Source organism: Dromaius novaehollandiae, chromosome 2 (genome assembly GCF_036370855.1).
Source record: "Dromaius novaehollandiae isolate bDroNov1 chromosome 2, bDroNov1.hap1, whole genome shotgun sequence".
Classification (NCBI taxonomy): Eukaryota; Metazoa; Chordata; class Aves; order Casuariiformes; family Dromaiidae; genus Dromaius; species Dromaius novaehollandiae.
The window spans coordinates 23,427,136-23,446,952 of NC_088099.1; the positions used below are offsets into that span (position 1 = coordinate 23,427,136).

Below are 19,817 nucleotides of genomic sequence, written 5' to 3' on the forward strand. Positions count from 1 at the left end.
ACCTAATGCCAAATATCTTTTATTTTTGTTTCCTCAAAAATTTTAATTCTAGGACAACTGAAGAGACACTTTCTCTCAGTTTTCCAGTTTTCATTGTGCGAAGTACAGTGCAGTCGTGATCATTGCTGTGCTGAGGGTTACAAGCTTCTGTCTATCATTTTGCTGTTTTGCTGAATTAATCCATCCTTCAAACCTCACCCCTGTACAGGATGCCAGCACACAGCCCCTGTGCTCTACTTAGGTTTTGCACAAGAGGAACTGAAATTTAGGGCAGTATCATAGCTACTTATAGCCAAGGAGAGGGCTATGGAATAGTGCCCATATTTCTGGACATACTTACTTACTCTGGGGCCAGTCTTGCAGAAAGTGGAGCAGTAGGCCTGGTGTTGGGCTACGTGTTCCCTCTTGATGTCCTCCTTTATTCCCTCTACCTCCTTACTGTGCTGGCTTTCACAGCTTGAAAATGGATAATAATCTGGCAAAAGTAGTGTCCTTCCAGCTTGCTTCTGCTGGGGCCAGGAACAGACAGAAAGAATAGACATGCAAAGGAAATAAACAAGGGAGCACTGTATTGAGAACTAACAGCAGTTGCTTAAACTCTGGTTCGTTTTTGTGAGGAGGCTGAAAAGGAAACGTTGGCGCCAAATGGAGAGGCCAGTGCTAGTCCCAAGACGCCTAAGCCCTTGATCCGTGGAGGGCAGGGGCCTTGCACACAGTAGCCAGCCGGTAAAGGGCAAGGGCCTTGCCAGAAGACTCTATTCTAGATTTAAGTCAAGGATGGAGTAATAATGCCAGATGCAAGGACCTGGTACAAAGCACTTGGAAGAGGAGAAATAAAACATATCACCGGGAGGGAGGGAGAGAGGGAGGAGAGGGGGAGCAGCAAAGTACTTGCACTCTTTGTTTGAACAATCTCTCCTTGCTTCCAAACAAAGAAAATACAGACCAAAAGAGGTATAAAGAGGAAAATGCAAGGAAAAACAGAGTCATGGAAGTGTGTTAAGGAGGCTTTAATTTGCAATTCATGTCACATTACTTGAAAGTCTTTCTCTAAATGCCATTAAGAAATACCACTTGGAAAAGATGTTCTCATTTTGTTGTTGCATGCTGCACAAATATGTGCCATAGTGTAAAAAAAGAGAACAAGGTCAAACCAGCCAGGGAACTGAATAGCGTCTGCTCCCACCCTGTGTCTTGCGAAAGAAGAACATCTTGGCAAGGGTGTGGAGTACCCGGTGGCGTAAGGGAGAGGGGGAATCTGGAACAAGTCTGCAGTTCACTTTCTAAGCAGACTGCAGATATTTGGGACTTTTCTGTCTGAAATTCATGTGGCATCTGACTCCACTGCAAAATGGGAAAAAGGTTGATAATAAAAAAAAAAGGCATAGCTGTTCAGCTGAGAGAAAATTACTTTTTTGCCACATGCTGATTTGGAGAGTCTTTTATGGCAAAGAGGCCAAAAAAGGGAAAGCTCTGATGCTCTGGCTGAGTATAATACTGAGAAAACAGAGGTATAGTCATGTTCGCTGTAGTCCAAGTGGGTGGTGCACAGGCCACATGCCAGAGCCCTTCACCGTTTTCTTGGAGGAAACGGGAAGTTGCTGCTCAGGCTGTTTCCACGTGGCTCCGTGGCACCAGGCGGCTGCTGGTGCTGCTGTCACGGGCAGGGTGGAGCAGGTGCTCTCGTCCGCAACAGTTTTCAGGTCCCACTCTTCCCATCCCCTCGGGGTTTGGCGCTCTCCCGTCTCTGCCCCTCTTGCTCTCTCCCTGGCCTGGCGCTCCGGAGCGACCAGGACAGGTAGGTTTGGTGGTCATGTCTGCTGCTGCTTGCTGGGAGGCTGGGGATGGGAAGGAAAAGGGTTAGTGGTTAGGTGGCATTAGCTGAGGATCACAGTGGAGGTAAGAGAAGGAGTAAGGGAAAGAGGTATGTGGTAGAGAAGGACAAGGTGTCATTTGAAATGCTACAGAGGTGTTAAGGCAGAGACCTGACCTAGCTGAGCCCAGAGTACAACCAAGAAATGACATAGTTGCAGAACAAAATGAAGAGCAGAGCTGCTTTTAAAAATGAGCAGAGAGAGAGATTTGATGCACATGGAAATATTTTTACAACATTATAAATGCCTCAAACTAGAACTCTGATTTTCTGGAGACCTTTCTGAATTCTGAAGGGAAAAGCGTGGTGTCTGTGGTAGGGTGGGGAGAGCTAACGTGGGCAAGCTGTGTTCGTATGCACTGCTGGACCTGGCCCAGGCATCGCGGGTTTGGGCCCAATCTCCACACTGGAAAAGGGCCTGTTCATGACTTTTGTGTTTAATTATGACTTCTGCTTCCAACCCAAACCCACATTTAGTATATGAGAAGTGTATTTTGCCTTATGACTGATACATACAGAAAATATTCAGCTTTGCTGTTTGCTCCCTGGCTTAGTTCACATGTGAGTCAGAATTTAAACATGTAAAATAATGACAAAGCCAGAAATTCCTACAAACAGGTATTCCTAGTGGTTGTCAGTTACCAGGGATACTATCGTCACTTACAGCAAGTAACCTGTTTCAAATACAGGATATTGAACAAGATATTCAGATGCCCAAAGAGTACTCAGGGCAAGTGCAGTGTGTGGCTGTCCCAGATCGAAACGCGATCACAACTGTAAAATGAGAAGTCAGCCATATGTTGCATTACTTATTTCTTTTTCTCCTTTGATCATAGGCTGCTTCTTGTGAACCAGTCTGCCCTTTGCAGCAACTGGCGGGTGTTACTTGGGGTGCGCAGCATTTTCCCCTGGCAGCGAGCCCTGAGTGACTCTGACTCAGTCTGGCCTAGGCAGGCCCTGCATCTCCACCGTTTTGCAGCGCATGCAACCATTTATACCTGGGCTAAGTAGGAAGGAGAAAGCCCTACTCTTCTGACTCAGTGGCAATTTTATGCCATTATGTATAGGTGCCAAAAACGGAGCAGGGGCAGTGTGGGAGGGAGGCAAAACTGCAGATTTTTATCAGACAGTCTCTGGCATGAATCCCATGTAAGCACTTTCTCAACAAATGAGCAGTGTGTAGTGTTTCATGGTCTGTCAGAGGATGTTGGCTCATTGCTAGTAACACTCACAGGATGCCTGACATTTTGCAGAGAATTTCAGCAAAGTTTTGAGAATATGAGATTGATTGCTTGTGATAAAGACATATACACAGGCACATCGAATAGCAGACTGCTTCCAAGTGATGCTGCACTAACTGTAATTGAATTGGATGGTCTTTAGATTATATTGTGTGCTGTGGCTTGGCTTCATAACATACCATTAGTCTTTCTAAAGGAGTCATCAGACGGTAGTCAGTGAGATACTGCAGACAGAGCCATAGAAATGTTATTCCTTCCTCTAAGCTCACCAAGTTGTTAGCTGAATAAGCATGTATTTAACCTCCCATCTTTTGTGATGAATTGTCTTCTTATTTATTGTGACAGAGTGTAGTCTCCACAGAGGCAAAGCTGTTTTATAAGTAAAGAGAACATCATGTTATTGCCCTTATGATTAGAATCTTGCAGTAGGATTGAAATTTACTCCTTTTTTATCCAAGAAAAATATTATTTGAAAACAACTAATCTTTCTGTCCTTCAGCAAAAAGCTCCCTCTATGTTCTTCCACTCACAAAGCATAACCTTCCCTTGAAGTCCAGTGTATTTAGTGTCTGCTTTTAACACGCACAGGGAAGACCTTGCCTAGTCCTTTGCAAGATGCCACTGGCCTGATAAGCAGGCAGTAAGATGTTGCTGTGCAACAACACAAGCTTCAGAACTCTCCATCTGAGTCTCACACCCTTTGGCCTGTGGAGTATGTATGACTAATGTCTAGTGGCAAGGATGGAAATACAGTTGTAAGACATGACCTTCTAATACATGCGGATAAAGGAGAAGCACATTTTATGGAGGCAACTGACAGCCTGATCTGCAGTCAGCAACCACAGTGGCCTTCTTTCTGTTCCAGCACAGGGCAGAATTACTCTTTGGAGTAAATCACTTCCTTGCTTGCTTACTACCAATATACTTAAGTAATCCAGAGTCTTTCAGCAATTAGGTTCATGGTGGTTAAAACATCATTGCACTCATATATGAATTTTATCAAATGAGTACAATAATTCATATAGCATCTGCTCTTGAATACTGTTTCATTTCCTTCTGATGGTAACAGGATATGTGCTCTTTTTTTTTTCAACCACAGTAGCATTCCAGGGATGTGCCATAATATCCTTTTTCTTCATCTGGGAATAAGGCATTAGATAATTGTTGCTTGCACTCAGCTGATGATCCTCTTTTTTATTAGCTTATCATAGAAGAAAAAGCTTTCCGTGTTTCCAGTTTTGCTCTCTTCTGTGCTTGTAATTAGTAAATGTGATTAAACTATATTAGGAGATTAACATTATTACATTTTATATATGTCTGTGCTTTTTTAAAGTGCTGCAGGAATTCTCCAAGCACAGAAATGGCTTTGCTTATGGCTATGCATTGATTTGCGAAATGTCACCGCTAGTACATCACCCTGGGGAAGCAGATGAGTGGATGATATATTAAATATACCCATCCAGGTTCTGCACACAGACATCAAATTACAGCCTGTTGGCCAGACTGCAGTGGTGTCCATTAATGCATTACCATGCAATCTGACAGCATGCCAGCCCATCCCTGAATTCCTTCAGGAGTTTACAGGCCTCCACAAGAAGTTCTTCAGAGTAGGACTATAAGGATAAAAGCAATAATTCTTGAGTTTCTGTGGCAGGCCTCACCAGTGATACACATGGAAATCATAGCTCTTGCACAGATTTTCAGTGAGTGAACTGGATGCTTAGGAAGAGGAGAGTGTCAGACCACAGAGGTGCCACCCTAGGGAAGACTGGCTCAGGGCTCAGAAAGATTTTCTGTTTCTCTCTTTTCCTGCACTGCCAGAATCAAAGTGCACTTCGGTTTTGCTATCTGAAAGGTTCTTAGAAGCAGATTTTGCTTCTTTTCATGTGCTTAAAAACCCTCAAGACAGCACTAAATTTGTCGGTGGTGAAAGGGTTGCACCATCCCTGTAGAAACCTCAGATGACAAGGAGCAGGAGTGACTCAGGCAAGCAGCAGAGACTCTGCTCTCGGACACACTAATGAGTCAGAGCACCGTGCAGTCCATGTTTCCCTCAGCCTGCCAGCTCAGAGCAATGTGACTTTGCCTGTACCTTCAGGAAAAAGCACTGTACAGTGATGTGACTGTGAAACATGAACATATGAAGTGGATGGTAGTGTGCATGCCCCTCGCTAGGGAAAGGGAATTTGGGACTCATCTGGTTGCAGCTGGAGTTCTCTCCTCTGTTCATGCGCTCTCTTGCAAAGTTGTGCTGGAAAGCTTGGCCAGCATATGTGGAGCTATCTGTGGAATGAAGGGGCTTATCCAACTCAGCACAAGCACCACAACATGGAGAGGTGGAGAAATCCCAGCCAAACCAGGCAAAGCTTTTCCCCCTCAAAGGGAGGCCTTCAGAAGAGTTGGAGACCACCACACCAGACTCTGAAGGAGGTCTTGTCCCTCCCCTCTCTGCTGTTCCCATGGGCAGGCAGTTTTGTTTTCTCAAAAGCCTAATAGGCAGGAATATTTCCTTTTTCTCCCATCTTCTTTTGCCAAGACCAAGCTTCACCCCTCCTCAGTGGCCATAGCTCTCCGGGATGCAGACTCGCTCAAGTGGGGGCATCCCCAGAGCGGATTCTGCCCGTGGTGGCCTCTGACAGTCCCACTTGGGTCTTGCTGGTGCTGGTGGCCCGTGAAGCCACAGGGAGCAGCACTGGGCCATGCACACAAGTCATGGCACACAGCTGGCCTGGGCTTTTTGGTGCCGACGTGCCCCCTCCATTCCCCTGCTGGACTGCTTGATATAGGCCTGAGGATTTAAAATCTCATGCTGAACAAATACAGCTGTGATTGCAGGGCTTGGACTTGATGGATACAGTAAATGTCTCCTAGGCACTCCTCTCTTAAACAGCAGTTTTTTCCACTGCTGCGTCTTAAACGATTTTAAAATTGTATTCAGAGGTACAACCTGTATTTCTTAGATGTATAATAAATTCATAGCCTTGCTAAAGAAAAAGATTAGTTTCATGTCATTACAGAAAGGTACCTTTCCTAGAAAGATAAGGATGAGCAGATTTGCTAGAAATTTGTTAGACATTCTTCTTGTTTTCTTTGAGAAGGTAATAAACTAAGTAATGTAAGAGAGAAAAAATTCTTTTAAAAATATGCCACTGCGGTCCAATGTGCAATTTAACTTTGCTTGACACTTTCAAAGGGCTCTGAGTATTTAAGGCTCAGGTTACAAGACAAAACATAGACTCAGATACCATTCTTCTTATTAAAAACTAAACATGTATATGTTTCCATATGTTAGATAAATCCCAGAGAGATTATCTGGTACGATATACGTCTAGTGAGGCACAATTTCAATTTCTACTGTACTATAGGAGAAAACAGTTAAATTAGTGAAAGAAATGCGTCATTGTGTGGAGACAAGAAGGCAGCCCACAGTTCTGGTTTTCAAATGCAATAGAAAGAAATGGCGAATTCACTCCTGTTGGTGCCTAATCTGTGCCCGGTCCTGCTGTTTTGTAATGCCCAGCTGCCTGGTGGGAATGGGTGGCCCACAGACGGGTGTGGGCGCACACCTGCACGGACAGGTGCAGGCGCACACCCGCTTGCATGGCTGTTGGGAAAAAGGGTCGCTCCCGTTGCAGTGATTTGGGCAGAAGCTCCAAGGGGAAGACCACAGTGAGCAAGGTAAGGGAGTGCATGGATGCATTAAAAAAAAGGAAGGAGAAGGCAGGAGGGGAAAATGGAAGGGGGAGACCACACTCCTGCTGGATATTACTTTATTGTCCCTGGTAAAGAGGAGCAGTTTGGGAGGGCAGCTGTGAGGTGACAGATGAAGTTGATCTGTGCTCAAGCCACAGCACCTCAGCCCAGTCTTCAGGCACCTTTGGCTGTGGCGCCTTTGGATCAGCTCCTAAACATAGATCCTCAAATTTACCTTGTTTCACTGGAAAACCTGGTGGTGGTCAGAGCAAGGGGTCTTGTAGGTCATAAAATTATTTAAATAATCATATATAAACCTTATTTAGTAAGTGTTGTCAGGGAGGCTTTTTCCTAGGAGTGATTGCAAACCCTTCCTATCACGTGAGTACAGACAGAACCTACTTTGCTCTCCTGTTTCTGCAGGAATAACAAGGCTCCACACAGTAAATCACTGAAACTGTTAAGCTGCCTTCGTTTCTGAGAAAACCGTGTTGCTTTGGTGCTAAGCTGGGGCAATGTGCCACATCCTGGAGCATTATTACTATTTTTTTTTTCTTGCGCTGAGAAACCTGCAGGTTCTTAAGATTGCACCCTATTTCTTCTAGAAGGAAATGTGTTGCTTGGAAATGGATTATTTTTATCTGAGTTAATTCCTGATGTAACAAATAATGTTGATTTCCCTCAGAAGTTTATTCCATTATTTGGATGATGACTGTGTTGCCTGGGTTTTGCATCATTTCTGGCAACAGGTTTGCTGTGGTGCTATCAGTATTTTCTTTTCAGAAAGCTACTCGTTCAGGAAGAGCTGCTCAGAAACCTGTAATCACCGGCTCTAGCATTTAGATCAGTCAAAACAAGCCCCTGACAGGTTTCCCACTGCTGCTAGGAAAGGGGTGCTCTTACAGGCCAGAGTAACTGTTTAATGATAATAAAATAAAAACGAGAATTGTCAGTGTCCCCCATTGGGAAGGGGCTTCCCCTCATATGAAGCTGTTTCAGTGAAAGAGGGCAGAGGGTTTTTTTGTTTGTTTTTTTGCCATGCTAAAGATCTTAAAATGTGCTGTGGCTGTTAGCACTTTTTGCCTGTTGCATTACCTGCCAAAATCATTGTGAGGCCCTTACAATTTCTGATGGATGCTAGAAGTTCTGAACAAATGAATAAATTATGAAATGAATATCTACACAGAAAGGGAGGAAGCACTTTCTTCTGAAAGAATAGCTGGGAGAGTCCTAGAAAGAGCAGAACAGAATAGAAAAAATTCCCAGTTCTTAGAGTCAGTATGGTCCTGGAGTGGCTGATAAACTACCTGAAATTCAACTGTGTTGTGCAGGCAAAGGGAATACCATGCCTGATGTTGCTTTGGGAAAAACTTTCCCTCAATTTTCAGCAGTTTAGGATAGCCCAGCTGACAAAGCAGGCCCTTACATGAGAAATGTATCCTGGAGATAGAAGAGAAGCTGTGGCTCATGAGATCTGCATTCAGCTTCAGTTTCACTTGCCCGTATTTATATGAGAGAAAAACGTGTTTTTAGAAGTTCAAACTGCTCTGTGAAAACACACAGCTGTTCCCTTCATTTATAAGTGAAAGATAGCTTGAAAAAACCCGCTGTAATTCTAGCTGTTGTAGGCCTGCCTCTCTCAATGAGTTACAGCTGGCCAAGCACTTGAATTTCCTGTGAAACTGCAGCCTGAACCCGGAGCGACGGGGCAATACTGCATGAAGTGATTGCTATAGTAACCGTTATTTGTATCTTGAAAAACTGACGGGCTGCTTTCAGGGGAAATTACATAGAAATGTGATGTTTGCTGTCTTAGATAAAAATAACACTCCCTTGATGAATCAAAATTACAGAAGATTCATGAAGCTTCTTTTTTGTTTTGATTTGAAAGTTTCTGGGCATGATTTAGTCCAAGGTTCCTCAGTTTTTTTGATCTGTAAGCACTAAAGCTAACAGTTAATGGTTGAATATGTGTCTTAACATACAATTTGCACCTCAGATTCATGGTCTCCGCGTTGATTCACTCTTCCCCATTCATATTTTTCTGGTGTAAGATTTCCAGGGCTTGAAGCCACAGAAATATGAGTAGTGTATACCACAAAGCTGTTGTAGGAAGTAGTACTATTAACAAATCTAATTGGAGCTGACTTTATTTCATTTTACTAAATGTAAGCCATGAGCGAATGTGTAAAGCTCTCAGCGTGGCTAGGAAGGTCCTGGCTGTGATGCTGGGCAGGGCACACCTCATCTGCCCACAGGGCAGTACTTCAAGCTTTACATTTGGAAAGATTACAGAGGGATGTCAACCTTCTTAACATCTAACCTTCACCATAACTTCATATTTATTATCCCACACATCAAGTCAAGGCTTTTCTAGAACCACCAGTGATGGGTATGGAATTGGAAACTTTCAAGCTTTTCTGATTTCACCTAGGGAAATTATACAAATGGAGCAATCGTCCTCCTGTTCCAATACACTTCTTAGGCTCTGGGCATTTCATGGAACTAGAGCATTTAAAACTTAAAAGATTTAGAGTCACCAGCCACAAAATAGGCCATAGCATATTACCATAGAATTATTCCTGCAGCAGTGCCGTAAATTCTGGTTGAACTACATAAGGTTTTTTTTTTTAAGATACACAAACTTGACTGACTACTTGAGGATTCGAAACCACTCAAGTAGCTTTCTTGCCCCCAACTATGTCTTAAATCAACAACAGGTCTTCTGAAAGTTCTGCAGAACCAACAGCTTGAATAGAAAAGCCGAGAGCTTAATTACTCATTCTTTACCATATATGAGTCTGCTAGAAAACACATATAAAAATCTGTAGCTACCATGGTTAATGAATATTTTCTGTAGTATCGTACTTCCATACTATGGGTGTTCAGTATAGGAGAATTCTTAGTGGAATCAGGGGTATTTGGAAAAGAGCTTTGATTGGAGAGCAAAGATAAATAAACCTTGGCTGTTTTCTAGAGATCACAGATTTGATTCTTTGCATGGAGAGAATTTTATGATGATGGCTTCAGAACAGAGGAAAGTTTCTGTTGAAATTCTGAAAGTGAACAGGCCAAAAATTCACAATGTTCAGACAGGGTTTCTGTGCCAGAAGTTTGCTGGATTGTGTTAGAAAGATACGCTCTGTGAGACAGAAGATCAGATGACCTGGGGCAAAGTGATAAAAAAAGCGTGAGGGCTGTTGTTTTTCTAAACTTTGAGAATCATAGTAACAAAAGCAGAAATAATAAAACAAACCTGACAATAACTGGCAATCTGATATCATAAGTCAAATGCAGTTTAGCTAAAATGTCTGATTTTTACCAGGTATGCAAAAATGATACATCTCCCCTTCCCCCAAATGATACTGAGTATTGGGATATTTTATGAAGAACATAGATGCATAATCAGTGTGATTTATTGCATTTGAAACAAGTCACAAAACTAGGGTTTGAAACACCCTTTAAACCTGTTCAGAGACAATTAATGTAAAGAGATTCGAAAGCTCTGAGCATCCACTATTACCCAGTCAAAATATGTATTTACTGTTTTCATTTAAATATGAGTGTATGACTAAATTCAGACTTCAGGAGTTATAATACAGCAATATTTCCTTATCATTTTATTTGTTCCTTTTCTTAGAGTGGTGATGTTTTAAGAGTGGGATAGTTGCTTTCTCATCCGTGTTACAGAATAGAAAGATTTTCAGGCTGGATACATCTGGCAGCACCCTGACCGTCAAAATACTGTCACATAGAATATCAGATCAATTCTAAGTACAAAAATTCAGAAATCATGATGCAGGCCACTCCTCCAAGTCAGGACACTGTCGTAAGATAGGACAATAAATAAATACATGAGAAGTTTGCCTTATAGTTTCTGAGGATTCACTTTGCTTTGTTCTTCGTTTGTCCTCACAACTCTGGGAGCCTCTCGTGATGCCGACTGCTTTGCTTTCTCTAACACAAATTTGGTCAGTCCAAAATCACCTGAGTGTGGCCCTAAAGAAATGAAGATGCAATCTGAGTTATCACCAAGGGATTTGAAGGCAATTAGCATGTGTTAGATGCACAGTCAAATTGGACTCATGACATCCTCTTTTTCTTTCCATTTCAGTTCATTGCTGTTTGCCTTTTCTCTTCTTCCCCAGCAACCCCCAATACACACCAAAACAGAAACAGTGAAACCTTCCTACTGTACACAATGTGCAGCCAGGTTTAAAGGCATATCGCAGTTACATTTGGTCATCATTTCATGCAAATCTCACCATGCTTCCTGTAGCTTATTTTGCTGTGGAAAGGTGGCCGGTGTGAGAAGTCTCACAACTCTTTCTTTGACATCTTTTACAAAACCTTCAGAATTGGGGAGCTGCTTTTTATTCACTGGGATATTTTTTGTTTCTTTTCAGCTCTATGATGGGCCTGATGCACAGTCCAACCTGATAGGCACCTTCTGTGGACAGTCTCTTCCCCCGGCAGGGAACACCACAGGAACCAGCCTCCATGTGGTGTTGTACTCTGATGGACTGAACGCAAGAAGTGGGTTCCAGATGCTGTGGCATATTAATGGTAAGCTTACCAGATTTTCTCAGGGAAAGTATGTTTCCTTCTTTTTTGAAATTATAGTGGAGTCCCTGGTTATGTTGCAGCCATGGCTAAATAGAAATAACTCATTATAGCTCTGAACACATCACATTTCCTCATAATTCCTCAAAGACTTTTCCAGTGGATATGTCTGCACACACACACCTAAAAAGTTCACAGGTGGGCTGAGCACTGTTCACAAAATATCCTTTCACCTGCAGGAGTAATTTCCTTTGCCGCAGTGATGAGGGGCGTCTGCAGAACTTCTGTGCTGAGAAGGAGATGTACTCAGTTACAGGGGAACCCTGGGTGCCTTGGGCTTTCTAAAGGGAGACACTCAACCCTCATTTTGCCCACAATCCCTGTAGACCTGTGTTTTCTGTTCAAGCTTCTCTTCAGTTGTTTTTGTAGTCCTTGCTTTCTTGGGCAGTGCATTCACTTCCAACCCCCCTCCTCTCTCCCTCCTTTCTCTGCGTGAAATAACATTGGCCAAGATATGCTTCGGATGTTTTTTCTCTTGTGCTTGCATGTCACGAAGGCTGTCACAGGCCTCATTAAATAGGCAAGCATGCATGCCAGCTATAAACAAATCTGTTAATGACTGTACGACTGCAAACTATGCCTGCAGTTCCTTCTGAAGTAAGGCTACAAATGCAACTTTTTCACTCTGCTTATTTAATGGCAATATTGCACTGTAACAAGATTAAAACGTACACCATTGTACATCCCATCAAAGAGTATCCAACCTTGAAAATAATTAAATAGCCACAGTTGCCATGTCTGCCTAATCAGTGCACTCCATTCAGCTTTGACAGCATTGTAAAGCAGCTGAAATTGGCTGCAGAGGCCCTACTGTGGGTTGCTGAGGTGTGTGGCTTGCTACACACTGTTTGAATAGGAGCTCCTTTGCACCGCCGCAGACTGCCAGCGTTCACAGATTCCCAAAGGGCTCTCTCCGACTAGACAGTGGTGTTTTGCATTCAGTGGAGGTCAGGGAGCATTTCTGGGCAAAAGAGGGGCATATGCGGGAAGAGCGAGATGTGTGGCAGGAGCCAGCAGGGGAAGTGCTATAGCACAAAGGTACGTTCTTGTGCTTCGAGGTGATGTCATCCCGGGGCTGCACAAAAGAAGAAAAAGTGGAGGCTTTTATGCATGGAGCCAGATGACATCAGCTCCATACAGTAGCCATGGTTCTGGTTTAACTTGCTTTTCTAAAGCTCTGAAAGCTTTCCGAAATCTGCCTGCTTGGTAAGCACTCTTGCACTTTCCCTCCGCCCCCGCACACACATTTCCTGGACTCTCTGACTCTCTCCCACCCTTGCACTCCTTTTCGGCATTGACGCATGCGCTTGTCTGTCAGCCAGGACCGCCCCTACATTAGCTCCTGGGCACTAGACTTTGGCTTAACACCCCACAGCGCCTGGATCGCTAATGTGGGGCTGTGTCTGAGCTGCAGAGCAGGGTCTGTGGGTGCAGATAGGGCTGGCTCTCAGGGAATGTCACTGCTGGCTCTGCACATCACAGCTGTGGCTTCTGCCTGCCTGTAACACGAGTGCAAATTCCTCCTGAGCTGACCACAGCCGTCTTCCTTCTGTATTTTGCAAGCACTTCCTTTTTTTTCTCGATTTGTCACGCACAAATATGTGTGTCCCTCCTACCCGTGGTGGTTACATTTCATGGGTATATACCGTTGCGCTAGGCTGAATAAAATTAGACCTGTTACTGTGGTCTGTGTGCCATATTTGCTTCTCCCTTCTGAAAGTCTTTTAAATGCACAAAAAGAGCTCAGCTGAGGATTTGCCCCAGTGTAGGGGAACTCAGCAGGAGATGCAGGCTTTGAGCTGGGTGTTTCTGAGTGAAGCATTCAAGTCTTCTCTTCCCTGAGCAGATCTCTAAGGGAATCCAAGCCTGGGTCTGTTAACATCTCACCTGACGCAAAAATAACAAGCTATATATATTGCTGAGAGAGGAGATTTTAGTTCTGCTCAACTGACAAATGTGTGCGCTCTGGAGTTCAAGCTCCTGTGAACTATTTCTCAGGCTATTCATCTTCATCTTAACTGGCAGCTGTGGAGCATCTTTGAGATATATATCAAGGACATTCACTTGCTTTGATGACAGAAGAGCACTACGCTTAGATTTGCCACCATGTGTCTGATACAATTCACTTCAGACGCTCTTTCTGGCCACTTTACTAGAAGTTACAAGATGACTAGAAGCAGCCAAAAGCTCGGGTCATTGATAACTGACATGTGGAGCCCCAGCTGCCACACAGGGCACAAATCTGAAGCGTTTTGAATTGAAACGTTTGCACCTGATCTGCTCTGTTGCTGAGCTATGTATAAATTTCCTGGTGAAAACCCAGTCTTCAGGCTTTCCCAGAAAGAGTTTTGATAACTTATCTTGGGAGAGTGCTGTTATTTCTGCTTAAAAGTGTCTTATATCGTTTTTACTTGGATAGGAAGCAATGGTGGAAAGAATACAATTTAAAAGTGGTTTTGGTTCTGAAATAACAGTGTCCACCTAAGGGGCTTTCATTGATTAGTCTGGATTTAAATTTGATTTGGTTAAGTCACTAATGTTTTCTTCTGCAGCCAAGGCCTAAAGAGTCTTATTTACCAGAGGTAAGCTTGAACCTACAAGGTGCTCTTTCCACTTCTATTGCTTATTAGGAAGTTTAATACAGACAAAGACATTTTTGATAATACAGTGGCCCTTTAAGAAAGAACAAACTCTTGGTAACAGCCTGGAGGTTGCAAAGATGGAATGCCAATTGAATTGCTTCCTTAAAAAAAAGAAAAAAAAATCAGGAGGCCAAAAGGCCAAAGGTCTCTCAGTGCAAAATTACACCAGTGACAACTGTCACTATCTGAGAAGACATATATTTCTTAGACCCGTCACTTATCTTATTAAGCAATGTACATGCAGGAGTTGGTAGCTTTAAATACACATCTCTGCGTTTCATTGGAAGCTTAGTCATTAGGCTGCGTGATTGGGAATACAGCTTACAAATTCAATTTGCTCATCTCAGCATAGCCAGAATTGTGTCTGGTATTCTGTGACACATATTAATTTCCCCTTCAAAAAAGAAGCAAAGCACACTGTTGAGAAAAGAATAATGTAGCCCCAAAGCATTGCTCTTCTCCTTCACCATCATCCTCTTTCTGTTGGATTTCCCTGGGGAGGCGTGATTGATGGGCAGGGAGCGGAGAAAGCACACTTAGTTCATGAGAAGAGAGGTTTTCATTATTCTGGGTCCATATTTTCAGAAGATGAAAAATGTTAAAAGCCATACAACAACCAAAGACTGGGTTTTTAATCATGTATGCCAGAAGAAAAGTGGAAAAGGTTTCTTAGTTCTTCAGAGGCACATAACAGAAGTGGATATTACATTAAGATGGAAAAATCATTCGTTGCTGATAAATGCCAGCCATCCATTAGGATTGCTGGAGAGAATATAGCATTGCAGGTCTTTCAGGGAGCTGAGACAAAGGATTTCCTAAGCCTGATGCCTAACTGCTGCTGATTTCTTGTGCAGCCTTGGACAAATCACCATGAATTCAGTTTTCAAAAATGACCATTCATTTTCACTGTCTTTTTGCCACATTACATCTGAAGTGCACATGGTTGGATCTTTTGAATTCCTGAGCAGTTGGTAGGAGTTGTGGGTGTAGCATGTCTTCAGAATTGGCTTTTTGTATTGCAGTCTGGCTATTGAAAAACATGGACTTTTTCTCTACGAGAGGTGAAGGTGAACTAATTTCTGTTTCTTCAGCAAGCTGAATAAACCTATAAACTAGTGTCTAAGAATAAAGACCAAAATTTTCTTAAAGTGCTTGTGGCTGAACAGTTTGATCAGTGTCTGAGAGCTAAAAAATCTTTTTTTTAAAAAAACACTGAACACCTGCAGCTGATAAGGGAACTGTGGCCAGTCAAGATCTCAGAGGGTTCAACTCCTGTTTGAATACCTGCATTTGGGTTTAGGTGTCTGGGTCCCAGTAGTCTTTTTTTCATTTAATATCCGTCTTACTGGTATCAGACTGGAAGCCACTGAGGAAAATCATCAGAATCCAAGAGACTGATAAAAAGATAATAATCAAAGCTGTATAAGTGGTTAACAAAGTCAGAAGGGGAAAAAAAAGTTTCTCACTTCAATTTTTACTCTCCTATGTAACCCCGCATCACAATAATTACCCCACTGCTTCAGGGGATCTTATTCTCTGAACTAAATCTACACAAGAGAACAACAAATTTCAGAATCAAATCCAAGTTATGCTTCATGCAATATTAGTGGTGTAAAGGCAAAAGTTCTTGCAACATGCTCCTTATAACTAGTCACTTAATGTTGACCGAAATGTTTCAGTATGAGCACCACAAATGGAACAACCGTGAATCCTTTCGTTTCCCTAAATCTGATTTTACAGGAACAGTGCCAATTCACTTCAAGCTGTATGGAAGGGAGTTTCTAGTGTGTGTATAAAACATACCCCGGAATAAATCTGAAAACCTTGCAAAAACCCTGAGGCTTCCACAGATTACTACTTCAGTGTTCAGCGGTAATTATTTATGAGACTAGAGATTCTTCTTCAGCTAATGAACACCATCTGCTAGCCAGACAGGCAGTAATACGGAAAGACGTCTATAAATCATCCCTTGTACAATCTTCAGTGACTACTAAGATTTTAACCAGAGGAAAGCAAAGCCACCAAATATATGTTTCCTGAGTTTTCTATTTGTTGTCTGATTTCCTAGCAACTAACACTACGTTAGGTAGTTGTTTTAAGCACTTTTAAGGGAACACCAAGACCTTTATGCTACTAGACGAATCTCTCTCCCTGCCCCTTTTTTCTCAGTTTAGCTGTAAAGTTGAAGTTTCTAAAATGACTCCAAGGAGGTCTGCTCAAACTGAGCATACGCCATACACCATTCAGCCACAGGAAACTTTTCCACAGTGCAGCTGTCTGTGACGCTGCCCCGATACAGCAAGACCACATACTTCTGCGCTGTGAAAAACTTCTAAAGGTGTTTTGCTAGGTGCAGAGCCATTTCAGAGTCACTGTTGTTTCAGTGGGACCTGACGTCATGCAGCAATTTGTATGATCTGCCTCCTCATTTTTAGTTGCCCCTAAAGACCAATTCTTTTCTCTTTGTTGCAATAAATAGCAAAAAAAATATTTGAATAGAAGCAAAATCTAATCTGATATTTGCAGACAATTGTAAACATTGTGAGAAGGTTTGGGTAAAGCCAGGGATGGAAGAAGTTTAATTAGCTGACCTGATTACTTCATCATTTAAACTTTTCTTATTTCAGTATCTTAATAAATTAGGCAAGCTACTACTGTATGGAAATTTCTTTCTAGGTCAAATAGAAATATATTTCTTAGCTTGTTCAGAAAATAGGCAAAGAATAGAATGCATACAAATATGTGCTTCAAAAGACAGGACCAGCATTTCTTCTGAAGTTTTCCTCTTAAATACAATGTCCATACATATAAACATACATACATACATGTATGTGTGTATAAATATATACACATATTGGCCAGAAAATAATTCAAATGAATGTCATTTCTTTCTGATAATTTGAGCTACCTGCCAAGGTATGCATTTCAAATCCTAATTTAAGCATCTGAAGGCAGGGAATCTGTCTTCATATGTAACACACAATATTTAAAACAGTTATAATTTAGTTTCCCTTCATTACTTACATTTGTGATGCAATCAAAGAAAGGGATAATGCTATGAGAATTTTGTGGCTAATGAACATGGGGAAGACATTGAATAAATCAGGAATTCAATTCTAAATTCACCTTTTAAAATATTCAGGACAAATATTTGGCAAGTAATAAGAACTCATAATGTTCTAGGAACTGAAATATAGACTACAAAGTGGCTGAATCAAATTTTGAATTTGCTTCTGAATTTGAAACAGTAGATCTAAGGCTGGGCAAATATTTCATAGGAAAAGTTTGTAAACATTTCCAAAAAGTTTTGCTATCATTGATTGAGTTTTTGTCATTTAAATTTTCCATAGATGTTGTAGCAAATGAGTTTAAAGGCAGGAACATTTGTTAAAATATCTAAGTATTTCTGTAAAGATTTTGTTAAAATTACAAGGCATCTATATTTTCAAAAAAGCCCACCAGAACTGGTTCTTATCTCCTCCATATGAGAGCAGAAGCACAATACATGAACTCCCTGCCAGTTGCCCAGGGAGTTCATATATTCTGCTTCTGCTCTGATATGGAGATTTCTGCTCTTATGTGGAGGTCAGTCAAAATAGTACAGGTGTGAAGGTCACATATTTGCAAAGATTAGCTTGTTCATTTTTTCAGCTGTTTTTCAGAGAATACTTAGAAATAAGCAGAAACAATTGCTGATTTGTTTGCAAACAATTAACAAAAGATTGACAACATGAATTCAGTACATTCATTAGAAGAAAAGAATCATGCAGATCTAAACTTTACCTCAATTTTACTGGAGCACTTGAAAAGAATTGCTTCTTTTAAAAATACTCTCTTTCTGGGAACATTTTGCAATTGGAAGGAAATAAATGGCACATTAACAATAGTTTGATATTCATGTGCTTCACATACCTCATCCAGGGAATATCAATTGAGCTCAAAGAAAGTATAAACCACTCTTGAGAGAGAGCATGAGTAGTCTGAATGCTACCTGCACAGGCTGCAGAGAGAGAAAGATCTGTGCCTCAAAGAGCGGCACACAGGCTTTCCACTGATCTGAGCCATTTTAGGTTTAAATAAAAAACATGTCTTTGTGGCTATCAGGAAACTCTTAGTAGGAGAAGCTGAGTCATAACTGCCTGTTTAGTTTTAAAACGTTCCCAGCTTTCTTCAGGCTGAGATAAATAGCAGTTGGCTTTGTTCTCAGCTGCCGAGACTCCCCTGCCTCCCCGTTCCCACCCCCTCGGGAGCCAGGCCATGGAAGTCTTTTGTTGAGAAATCTTTTCCCTCCCGAAATCTGCCCTCAGTGGCCATGCCGTTCCTGCTGCTGAGGAAAAAGAAAGAGAATAACTCACACTGCAAACTCAGCCGTAGGCATCCTCCTAGCCCCCCTTTTTTTCCAATTTAAAAAAACCCCAACAACCTGGTTTCTTTTAAGAAAAATGTGACCATCTTCTGGTGGGAGCACAGGGGAAAAAATGTGGTGGTGGGTTACACTGAAAGCTTTTTTTTCCTCTGTGTCTCTGCTGAAAGGTTCCCGGATAGCAAATGTCACAGGGGGTTAACAGGCATCCACTGGTGCCGGCAGGTGCTGGGGAAGCAAGTGCAGTACCTTTTTCCATTGTGCTTATCTCTCTGGAGGGATTGAAGGCAGGATTGGTTTCAAATACACTTAAAGGCTGCTTTTACTACTGACTGAGAGATCCGTAACTTGATAATGTACCCTTGTGACTGCCAGGCAAACCTTACGGTTATGGAGCATCATGCGCTGCAAGGTGGACGCGATCCCTGGGGAAAGGGGAGAACAGGACTGAGCCTGCGGCAATTCACCTGGGAGGTCAAGCTCAGCCATGGAAAGGATTTCTGGGGTTATAGCTAACTATTGTCCAACTGTGGGAATTCTCATGTTTTTACAGCAGTTTTCCCATGAGTACAGGGTGATGGAGTCCGAGGTGCATGTCACACAACTGGCATGGCTGGAGACATCTTCCTCATGTCTGCTTTTAGATGACTCTCTTCTGGTTTAGAACAGTTTCTTATTGCCTTGCTCCTTTTCAGACCTGCTGCTGTTTGCTTTCACAGATTTGTATTTCACAGCCCTAGAAGGCATCAGACCCAACGGTGGGAGAGCCCAACTCAAGTTTTCGGTGAGGAGCTGAAAGACCCCATGGTAGAGATGACAGCAAATGCTGTTGGGGTTTAGCAGCTGCCTTTTAGCCACCATGATTTTCTCAGAGAAGGCATTGAGGAAAGTATTTGCATTTAATTGAAGATCTTAATTTACAAACTGATGAAGAAAGAAATGCATTAAGGAGAGCAATGGCCTAAGATACCTGATTCAAGTTGTAAATTATGCATAGATTTAGTACAGATTAGGAGGGTCTCACACATCTGTGTGCATTAGTTGAGCAGATCAGAGGGGTAGGTGTTTTTAATGTTATAAAATATTTCCTATAACTAACAGTTCTGGTAGATGCCATCACTTTTCTGACATACTGCAATATTTGCTTCTGGAAATACACAGCTTGTTGGTTGTTAGGTGGCTTAATTATTATTATAACTATTTTGAGGCTTTTTTGTGATGTGGCAAAATCTTCCCTTTGGAGATGAATCCAAAGAGCTTGATTAGGTGATTTAATTAAATATTTTGAGGCTTTTTTGCTATGTGACAGAATCTTCCCTTTGGGGATTAATCCGAAGAGCTTGATGGAGTGTGGGCTTTCAGTAGAAGGGTGACTTGAGTGA

At 42.1% G+C, this 19,817-nt stretch overlaps 1 protein-coding gene and 1 long non-coding RNA gene across 9 annotated transcripts in view; one reads left to right on the forward strand and one right to left on the reverse strand.

Annotated features, from left to right (window-relative positions):
* Positions 1-19,817, forward strand: part of CUBN (cubilin) — a 152,286-nt gene that overhangs the window by 43,487 nt on the left and 88,982 nt on the right. For all 3 annotated transcript variants that reach the window (XR_010387583.1, XM_026098657.2, XM_064505984.1), the window contains one exon: positions 11,214-11,373. Coding sequence is in view for 2 of the 3 variants with exons in the window: in XM_026098657.2 (XP_025954442.2) it covers positions 11,214-11,373 (160 nt within the window). In the remaining variant the exon portion in view is untranslated. The remainder of the gene's footprint in view (positions 1-11,213; positions 11,374-19,817) is intronic.
* Positions 996-18,311, reverse strand: LOC112982341 (uncharacterized). Of its 6 annotated transcripts, XR_010387586.1 has the most exons (4): positions 17,985-18,311; positions 15,357-15,466; positions 3,294-3,483; positions 996-1,838 (listed from the first exon to the last, which is right to left on the reverse strand). It is a non-coding gene; the product is annotated as an uncharacterized LOC112982341 (long non-coding RNA). The 6 variants fall into 6 exon arrangements; XR_010387587.1 differs by lacking the exon at positions 3,294-3,483 and having other exon boundaries at positions 17,985-18,308; XR_010387588.1 differs by lacking the exons at positions 996-1,838; positions 3,294-3,483 and adding an exon at positions 9,641-9,973 and having other exon boundaries at positions 17,985-18,308.